The 11,158-nt window shown below is 34.7% G+C and overlaps 1 protein-coding gene across 1 annotated transcript; it reads right to left on the bottom strand.

The window, feature by feature from the left end:
• Nucleotides 1–498: 498 nt before the first annotated feature.
• On the bottom strand, nucleotides 499–3,060 carry LOC112786921 (uncharacterized). The gene is made up of 6 exons (XM_025830298.2): nucleotides 2,394–3,060; nucleotides 2,164–2,305; nucleotides 1,634–1,924; nucleotides 1,327–1,525; nucleotides 985–1,088; nucleotides 499–705 (listed from the first exon to the last, which is right to left on the bottom strand). Exons 1-3 carry the CDS (start codon nucleotides 2,932–2,934, stop codon nucleotides 1,813–1,815), a joined length of 795 nt encoding a protein of 264 aa, XP_025686083.1. The 5' UTR covers nucleotides 2,935–3,060; the 3' UTR covers nucleotides 499–705; nucleotides 985–1,088; nucleotides 1,327–1,525; nucleotides 1,634–1,812.
• Between the last annotated feature and the right edge of the window lie 8,098 nt (nucleotides 3,061–11,158).

Below are 11,158 nucleotides of genomic sequence, written 5' to 3' on the forward strand. Positions count from 1 at the left end.
AGGAGGTTGGATTATATCTGAGGAATCAGGAGTCACTACAAGAAAAAGGCGCATTTGTAACAAAAAATATTGTTACAAAACGTCGAAATTTTGAAACAAAAGTTTTTTGTAACAAAAAAAAGGTCCATTGCAGTAAGTCTCGTTACAAAAAGTTTTTGTAACGAAAAATGGAATTGTTACAATTCAAAACCATATTTTGTAACAATTTTTTTTTATACAAAAAACCAGAAACCGTTACAAAAGTGGTAACAATTTTTTATCTTGAAGGTATTTTTCGTGACAGTCAATTTTTTTCCTATCAAAAAAATTTGTTACAAAATGTAACATGATTTTGTAACATATTTTTCTTTAGTTACGAAAGCAAATTAATTATTTTGTAACAACTTTTTTTTTATTACAAATTACATGCATAATTTACTAAATTATTTTTTAAATTAACTAATATATTAACAATGATAATAAGCAAGTTTACATGTATATAATATGCAAAAACATACATAAGTCAAACAAGATCTTTTTAGCTAAAATTGTCTTGAAACAAAATAACATTAGCTAGTGAGTACATTGATTAGTTCAACCAAAACATAAAAGTTCTAACATACAAAGTTCAACCAAAACATAAAAGTTCTAACATAGATTAGTGTCTCTATGCATCAAAACATTGTTGAGCCCTCAAAGTAGCATATGGTCACCATTTCAGCACTCCTGTAAATAAGAAAAACCGAAACAAAGAAGTTAGAAACAAGATATAACACTAATTATAATTTTTCCACTAAGTTTTATCCAAACTAATTATAATCTTTCCACTAAGTTTTATCCAAAATGTTTAGAAAAATATCGGCAGAACCTCCCCCAAAATTTGGATATTTCCACCGTCCACGGTTCCAACAAACACAATTTGAATCAACCAAGAATATTATGACAACAAGCTACAAAGTAATTACTTAACCAACTATGTCTTTAAAATGTCTCCTCATAACATACCTCCAATACTTCATCAAATTCAACTAGGCTCTTTCTTATGCTGAAGAAGAACTTTTTCTGCATTGATTTGCAACCCCAAGAGTTGTACATATGTGATGATTCCACTGTGTATCATGAAAGAAGAATTGTCATTATATGAGAAGATGAGTAAAAAAGCACAGGTTCAAACCTATACCTCATTGAAACATTCTATTCATAAAAACAATAGTTGTATTTGTTTCCATAAAGAGATCAGGCACCCAAAGTGCGTAAAATAGATCTCTCGCACGATGCTCTTCATACAAACGTAACATTATTAACACAGTTAGAAATGGAAGTTATAGAACATGGATAAACTATTACCTTTCCTCTTGCCTCCTCTTTGATCAATACTATTGGATGTCCCATTTGTTCCACGTATGTAGCTGCCAGTGGCACAGATATTGTGAACAGAAACACCAATTCCCCCTGCTGATTTGCTAATGACAGCACACTCCTTCAAAGTACCATATATTCCCTCTATACTATCATCTTTCATATATATAAGGAAGCAACTACTCAACTGTCAAGCATATAAAGATAGCCAATTAAATCAGGTCTCCAATGATCAATTCACCAACAGTGGGAAAAAATAAAACACAGGCTCACAAAAAGACAGGGAAAACCTTACTTGGCGTTGGCTCCTTTTTGCATGGTAAGTCAGGCGCGGATTTTTCTTAAGATGGGTGCACTTCCACCAATTCTTTGTTTGCTTCCAACAATGGATGTTATGCTCTAACTATTCCTAACACTATGAAAAAGCTGCTATAGGAAAAACATAAGACGAATTAAAACAAGAAAAAAGAACAGCTATAGAGGAAGAACAGCCGAGATGAACCAGAAACCAGCAACCAAGCGATGCACAGCAACTAGGGAACGACAACGCCGAGAACTACCAGGGAGGAAGAACAGCCGAAATGAACTAGACCAGTAGAGGCAGAGGACCAGGGACCAGAGGAGCAGAACAAGCAGAAGCAATTTCAGTAATTCAACAGAACAAAACAAAACAAAACAAAACAAAACAAAATAGAAGCAGTTTCAGTAATTCAACAGAACAACCAGCAAGGCAGCAACAATGAAATAAACAAGTCAACAACCAGCACCAATCCATCAAATAGCTTACCATACTAAAGTTCGAAACTGAATCAAGGAATAGCTTACCAAACCAAAGAGGTGAGACTAAATCGAGCAACCACAATAACAACACTTGCTGCAACAATGGAACGGCTCAGAGCAAGGGGGCAGCAGCGGAATGATGGCTCCGACGGTGGCGTACGACGGAGCAACTCACGATAAACAATCCCTGGCACAAACAATCTCAGCAACAACTCTTATAGTAACCAGGATTTTGACCGACAATGAGAAAAAACCAGAACAGGGCTAAAGCTTACCAAGGGGATCCAATGGTGGCAAAACGGCGACGGAGCACAGCTCCTTGAATGGCAGGAGAAGAGGCTCACAGTGGCGGTGACAAGTCGCGATGAGGGTGACGATGGCAGGCTCGCAGTAGACGCGACGCCTCTTCCTCTCTCCAGTTGGTTCTCCCTCGGCGTGGCGCTCTTCCTCTCGATGGCGATGCACACCTGCGACTCCATGGATGGCGACGGAGCTTCCACGGCACAACCCCCAACTCGCGACAGTGGCTGCGACGGTTGGACAGAACTCCCCTTCCTCGCGCAGCTCTCTCTCTCTCGACGTGACCCCCCTCTCGCGCGAACTCTCCTCTCGGTGGAACTGACGCGATGACGACCCAATAGTGGCGGTGACGGCTCGGTGGCCCCAGTGGCGCGACGAGGTTCGGCGGCCCCAGTGGCGACGGCGACGAGGCTCGGCGGCGGCGACGCGTGATGGCGGTGCGGACAGTTCCTCCCCCGACGCTCTCTTCCTCTCTCTCGGATCCCCCTCTGCTCTCATCCCTTTTCTTATTTCCATTTCTTCTTTCTTTCTGTTTCAGAGTGTGTATGTTGTGCTGCTGAAGGGGAAAGGTGAGGGTAGTGTTGAGATTTGGGGGGAGGTTGCAAGGCTGTTAGGGTTAGGTTAAAAGGGTTAGGATTTGTTTATTTAAAAATGATTTAGGAATTTAGGGTAAAATCAAATTAGAAATTAGGGTTAGGATTTTTTATTTGGGGATAGAATATTTATTTGAAATCTAAATAAATTTTAAAAAATTGCTTTTAAGAATATTATTACTTATTAATTTACTAGTTGGCTCTTAATTAAGTATTCTAATTTAAAATATCAATAATTTTAAATTTAAATAAATTTTTTAGTTTAATTATCAAATTTTAGTTTAGTTGCTTTTAATAAAATAGTTTATAAAAATAAAATTTTTAATGAATAAATAAATTAAAAATAATTTATAATAATATCTTTAATAATAATTATGTAAAAATATTATTTTTAACAAATATCATTTTATTATTAATTTATAAATTATTTTTAAATAAACACTAATTAAAATAAAATTGGAGATACTTAAATTAATTTTTTTTCATAAAATTTAAAGTATTGAATTTAAAAATCTCAAATATTTAAATTAAATTATATAAATTTTTTATATTTTTTTAACTACTAAAATTTTAAATTATAACTAAAAAATTATTCTGTTTAAATGACTTATTATTTATCTTTTAAAAGAATTTTAAACTTAAAATATCATTAATTTGACTTAAATATTTTTAGTAAAATAAATTTTTGAATATAAAATCTTAAATAAAATAATAAATCATAAATAACTCATTATGTTAATTTTTAAAAATTCAAAGTCTTACATTTAATATGTTAAAATTAAATTTTTTATTAGTTGCAAAAAAATCTTTGAATTTTGTGACAAATAAATAATTTGTTACAAAAATATTGTATTTTGTGACAAATTAATTTTTTGTTACAAAATATTTAGACCTGATGGTTTCAGTGGCTAAGAGAAGGGGGGGTTGAATCTTAGCCCCTTTTTCGCTTGCTAACACTTGCTGGATTCAGAGGAGACTTTTCTGTTTTTAGCTTGTCCCTAGCCACGAGACATTTTCATTTTGTCTCGTCACTTGGCACGAGACATTTTTAGTTTTTGCTCCTGTGCAGTAGAAAACAGAAATGGAGTAGGAAAGAAGGAATATTACACCCAGATATATCCTGGTTCGGCTGCTAAGTGCAGTGCAGCCTACATCCAGTCTCCATCACAACAATGATGGAATTTCACTATAATCAAACAGATTACAAACTGTAAAGTGCTAACCCAACTTACAAGGGGATTCCTACAGAATCATGAAACACAACATAGATGAACAAAGGAACTCTAAGACATCTATGGCTTTTTCTTTTAATTTTGCACTCTCTGCCTTTTTCCGCTCTATGGCTTTTTCATTACAAACCTCACTGTTTGCCTTTTTCCATGAGACTCAAGACATGACAAAATTAAACAGAAAAATACAAAATAGAACACATTGAAGGAGAAGAGAAAACTGTTAGCTCAGGTAGCTCTGAGAACTCTGTGCCTTGCACTCTCAAATTTTCTCCTTACTTCAAACAGTGGCTGTCCACCCTTAATATAGAAGAGGGGAGCCTCCACTTATTGAAGCCAAAACTGAACTAACTTCTTCCTCCTTCAACAAAACCGGTTCGGCCACAAAGAGAGAGAAGAGATAACCATGCATTAACCAACATGCAATTACCTCTAGTCCTTTCTTGATCATCACTCTTCATCAATCCGAGCTCTTCATCCTTGGCTTGCTCTCCAAGATGAAATTCTGGCCCTTGATGCTTCATGATGATGATGACTTCATCTGCTTCAATCTCTGCCTTCAACCATCACTTCGCCACTCTAGCTACTCCCTGTGGTGGTTGAGCAGAATCAAAGACAAGCCATGCTTCAAGAATCTCCTCCAGCTGGCCGGATCTTCTTCTTCCATTTTTGAGCATGAAAGACTCAAGATAACCTCACCAAATCTAACCATATTTGGTGAATATCTTAGCCACAGCTCATTTTTATTTTAGTATGTTTTCTTGCCATCATTGTGATGGTCTTTAGGCTTGTTTTTTCTTCCTTTCGGTAGCTCATTTTTGCTTCCATGGCTGCCAATATTTTGTGAGTAATAACCGAAGAGAGAAAGAGATGTGAGAGAGAAGAAAGAGAAATTGAACATTAACTAATGTAATTTGATAAAGCAAAAAAGTGTTCACTTCCCTTTACTGAGTAATGTGTAACTCAATGATGCACATCAAATCAAAGTCACTCATATTCTCTCTCATAGTTCCCATGCAATAAATGGCAATTGAATGAATTTTGGAATCCATCACATGTTTGAATCCTTGGATCCGTTGAAAGCAATTTTGCTTTCTTTCTTCTTTGGTTTCGGATCATGCATGAGGAACTTTCATAAAGTTGGGCTTGATTGCAACAATATTTGATCTTGGCCCAATAATAACATTTGCTTTCTTGATAAAATTTGGAACATGCATAAAGCAAATGAAAAGCATGTAACACACTTGGGCTTAGAGCAATAAGAATCATTTTGGCCCAAGTAACATAAAATTAAATCAGCCATATTCAACATATATTTTTTAAAACCAAAGGTTGAGACTAGTTGGGCTTGCTCCAGAAATTTATTTTCGGCCCAAACTGAACCTGCATTGCAAAAATTAATTTAATCAATTTAAATTTAATATCAATAATTTTTGCAACTGGTTTTATTAATAATGTTTGATCATCACTTAATTGGAGATAGAGTTTTCCAAACTCATCAAGACCTTTTGAAACAAATAGATATTTTGTTACAAAATATTTTGAATTTTTGCAACAATATAATCTTTTGTTACAAAACATTATAATATTTTGCAACAAAACAACAATTCGATACGAAAACCAATATAATTTGTAACAAAAGAAATCACGTTGTTACAAAATATTGAAATGTTTTGTAACAAATTTTTTTGTTGTTACAAAATATTCTTATTTTGTAACAATAACTAATTATTGTTGCCAAAAAACCATAATTTGTAACAATTTTAAATTTGATACAAATTTTTTGTTACAAATGCTCCATTTTCTTGTAGTGAGTGTTGAGAGCTACGCAAAGTTATTGTTTAGGACCCAATGACAGTGAGCCACAAGGATGAGAAATGGGACGGACTTAACTTTTAATTGCTGGATATTTAAAAGGTGAGTGAAGTGAAGACCAAGTCCCTATACGAGAGAACTTTCGGGACAGTTTCTGAAAGCGTACCAGAATTTCCATCTTAGAGAAAGTGAGATTGTAGTAGATTTAGTGCCAGAGGCCAGATTAACTTTGATTTCACCATGATAAAAGGCACATTATAATCAAGATTTTGAAGGCAGTTGAAGGAAGTTGCAGAAAAGAAAGCCATTCGGCCTAGTGTTTCCCTGTGGGAGGTACTGCTTATGTAAAGTGAAGAGGGAAGACAGCAACAGGAATCCCCACGCGAGATGTTAGTAGAGCTGGACATATTAGCCAATCGTCCTCTTCAAATATTAGCTAAGACTTCTTTGACTCTATATGCCGTATTCTTCCTACCAAAGATCCTTGATTCGAACTATTTTCTTGAGATGCACCTAGGTTCCGAAACCCTTTACATTCCATTATTCCAGTAAAGCTCTGTTTGACCGTATACAAGATTTTCTTTCTGACTTCTCACGAACATCGTTCATACTGTTCATTTGTCTTTCGATCTTAATGCTTTTTTGGAAATCAGCTCGAGCTTATATTAATATCGCGTATGAGTCTTAGCTGTAACCATCGAGACGTTGATGTCCTTAGGGCGATACTTTTCGACGCAGTTGATGAAGCATGTAAGTATGCAACATTAAGAGGAGTTGTGGAGCTTTGATTCCCTATCGACCATAATACGTATGAGTAAGTTAGCGCACTAGAGTGCACCGTCTATATGGATGCATAAATGCGAAAAAGGTTGTTGCTCTTTCAGAATCTATGTGTTAAAGATGCACTCGGTACCCCGAGCAGGCGAAGGGAGCTTCCAAAAGACAAATGAAGGATTAACCTCAGTGCCAGTAATCATGATAACCGAACTTAAATAACAATTCGGAATTATTGTGTTGCATTATCAAGGGGATTAGGATGTCCGCAAATACAACACCATGAAGTGGTATCAGACGCCTGAACAGGAAATCTCTGAGTATTGATTAGATGATCAAAGAAAAAGAACTATTAAGTAAGTCAAGGTCTTAACGTTAAGAAGTGGATAAAGGTGTCAAACTGAATCCATTACAAATTACAAGAAATTATAAGGTCGAGAATTAAATTTGAATCAATTTAAAAATTAAAAATTTATAATAAAATCATAGGTGAAAAAATTAAAAAAAAAGTGTTCGATTTTCTTGAGATTCCAGTTGGGCACTCATATCAGTTTGATTTACATCATTTTAGATTTTTAAACAAAATTAAATAAAAAATATTTTTTATTTTTATTAAATTATAACGACATTTTAGTGAAATTAGTGAGTTGATATTTATTTTATTTTCAAAAAATCTGATGTTGAGGTGGAAAATAAATTCTTCATCACTATATGTTATTTGTCTATAATTTTTTACGTATCGATACGTATAAATTTATCATCATACCGTATCAAACACCTAAACTTATTAGCGATATGCCTACTCAAAATCTAAAGATAAGAGTCTTCTGCATAAATAACCGTGTGAAGGTTATCTTATTTCCTATGAGCTATTAACACAATAATTAAATACACATGTTATTAATAATATTTAAACCGATAATTTAAAGTAAGATACTCTGCGTAATCGATAGTAATTTTGTTGCCAAAGTAAATTATTTCATCTCACATATTCCACAAAAAAACAAATCTAGTAACATGTTCAATTAGGAGACTTCTTTAAAAATAGTTACTTATTTATTAATGTGCGATAGTACTCTTTTTTAGTATTTTTAGTAATAAGATTATTATTGAACGAATTGTTGATCCTTGTTTTGGGCCAAAGATAGCACAAAAACTAGAGAACTATAATAATCATGGTAACGAAGGAGTATGTCGAGCGAACATCTCCATGTGCTAAGAATTTGTCTTTATTTTCAGTTAAAAATTTAGTATAACTTCGTATAGAAATAGATATATACAATAATTTTTCACTAACCATATTGATTATATTACTGTTAAAACCAAATAACATTATCCCTTAAACATAACTATTATCACTCATGCTTATGCAGCCGTATCTTTAAAATTATCCTTTAAGTTTTCTTTTTAAAACCAAAAATTTATACACAACAAAAATTTCATGTTCGTAAAGTTCTCTTTAAAAATTCATTTCCGTCTAAAATAATTTAAAAAATCATATCTCAGTAGGCGGGAAAACATAAAACTTATTTAATGTGGAAATAAAAATTGAATATTGACTTTAATGGGGACCATTTGTTTTGACTCATGCGGTCTTCAAGGAGTTACTCTGCATGAACAATGTTGCTTCGGGGCCACGCTTTTGCAAGAGTCACGTCAGTGTCACAAATATACATGAAAGATTTGACATGGACAGTAGCCTAACATAATGGGGGCATCTAACTAGTCATTTTAGTATGAGGGAGAAATAATTCCATGGTTACATTAAGTTGTGAGAGTTTGCCACCGAGGTTGTGGGCCTAGCAAAGGAGTCACCACAAATTTTCTTTGCTCGAAAGTCACATAGAGGAGAGAAGTCTTTGCTGTGGTTTTCTTGTTCTTCTTGGTGGGTTAGGGAGGATGGGGTTCCCCTTTTATGCGGTTAAGGTTGGCAAAATACCTGGTATTTACACTTCGTGGGTTCGTTGCAAGGCACAGGTCGACGGTGTTAGCAACGCTATTTTCAAGGGTTTCCGATCTCGCGAGGAAGCACGGAGATGGCTTCACACCCGTGAAGAGATACTTGTGGAGACATTTTCCCCCGGGGGCAGTGATCGTGTGTTCAATCGGGTGATGGACTTCATCGCGGAGAGACAACTCTCTCCTCACGCATGTCCTGTCTCCTTTGGGGAGTCGTCACAGCCGGAGACGGGTGTTAAAAGGTAATATTTCTAATCATATGGGGCTGGTTTGTGTGCGTGGTGTGAAATTTGAAGTTCCTTATCTGTGTGTGGTGCTTTGTCCTTGTATGAAGGGGTGCGTGGCAGGCGGACGACTTCCTCTATGTTGAGAATATGGAAATGTTATTGGCACGAGTGTGTACTTCACTTGGTGTTGGGCATCCCCTATTTTATCGAAGAGAAACCAGTGCGCCGGACAAGGGTCCACTAGTGGGGTTCGCCATGGTTCTTCCTGCAAATCTTCTAGGCTTAGCCATAACAGCTGAAGGTGAGCTAAGCACGTCTGAGGAGGATGCTCGGGAGGATGCTGCGTTTCAAGGGATTGAAGGGGTGTTAAACGCGACGGGAAAGAAGATACTAGACTATAACTACCGCGTGGTCATGCGTGTTCAGAGGCAGCTTCAGGACTTACGCAGTCAAAGCGCATACAGGGATCGTGACCGCATATATCAACTTGAGATAGAGAATGCAACTTTGAAGGCTCAGGTTGTCCTGTTCAACAACATGTTAATATGAGAGCGTCTTCAAGTGTCATAGCTAAACTTGTATCCGTACGGACACTTTGCAGGTAGACTTATTGTGGCTTAACCGTAATATTTTATTGAATTGGTTACGTGAGGGTTTTAGACAGATAGTTACATCTGTTGCCAAGCATATAAATTGGTTCTAGTGTATTGTCCCTGGATTCAGGCTCACATATTTTAATTTTTTAATTTAGGCTCAACCCTGTCAAATAGTTCCGCTTGGTTTTGTTCTTTTCATGGGGTTAGGGTCAGAGGAAAGTGTGTAAATTTAAAGTTTTCGTCACTGATCAAGGTCTTCAGCAGCATGGGCCCGGATGCTAGAGCTTTTTGGTTGGGAGTAGTCCAATCAATGTTAGGGTTAATTGTACTTTGCCACTCTACTTGGACGAAAAACTGATTGACCTTTAAAGTTGGTGTTAACGCGTTATGATCTGTGTTATTATTGTTGTCCAAAAAAATAACTTATATAAAAAATTAACTATCGGTAATCAACAACATTTAAGGAAAAATTACTCCAAATGTTACTTAGAGTTGATTTAACTATTAAATAGGATTTTTAATAGTTAAATATGGTTTAGGACGTTTACCTTTTTTTTTAAATATTTAAGACATTTAAAAAGGAAGGACCAATTCCTGTGATCACTATATCAGTAATTAATTTTTTTATTTATTTTTCATATTTTTATGTTAATAAGTTTCATTTCATTCGAAGTATTGGTAATTTTCTTTATTTTTCATTATTTTGATTTACGTGATCTTTAACATGTTTTCTTCCGTTAATCCGATAAAAAAGGATGAAAGAACACGAAAATAAAACAACAAAAAAATTAACTAAATAACTAATGAAAATCATTAGAATTTTCAAAAAAATCAAAATTATTAATGCAAAGAATACAAAAAAATGGTTGAAAAAATATATGATAATTAACTTATCTATTTATAAAAAGATTTGGTCATTCTTCTGATGTGTTATAAATATGACAGTGAAAAATTAGTTCGTCTTAATAATTTTGGTATTAAAAATCCGTTTCCATGAATAAAATTTCCTAGCCGTCTTTAAGAGTAATTTATCTAGAATATAACCAGTACAAAGTTGGAACCAAATACAATAACAAAATTAAGATTATTGACAGTATTTAAAAAGAGTACTAACAGGTGGTGTATGAACATGATATTTTTAACATCCTGAATAAATAATACTATGTATTTAAAAAGGCATACATAAAAAGTTGTCGACCTTTACATTTTATTTAAAAAGGCATACGTAAATATATATTAGTGTTCTATTTTTTTCATATTGGATTACTTACATCTAATAGTGATTCTCACTACTACTGTCCGAAAAACATTTATTTTATCAAAATAAGTTTGAGTACAAAATTGTCAAACATAAAATCAACTTGGTATAAACTCACTAATACCTCATATTAATTCCTACAAATTATCTTTTATTCCAGCTCCGCTTTGACATGCCTCAACCGTGAACACATACATGGTTGGTAGTTATGTATCTGACATAAATCTCAAAAACAGGGTATGGAAGTTTAATGGGCTAGGGTTTGCGAAGGCCATGGCCCGAAAGGGTG

Source organism: Arachis hypogaea, chromosome 20 (assembly GCF_003086295.3).
Source record: "Arachis hypogaea cultivar Tifrunner chromosome 20, arahy.Tifrunner.gnm2.J5K5, whole genome shotgun sequence".
NCBI classification, from domain to species: domain Eukaryota; kingdom Viridiplantae; phylum Streptophyta; class Magnoliopsida; order Fabales; family Fabaceae; genus Arachis; species Arachis hypogaea.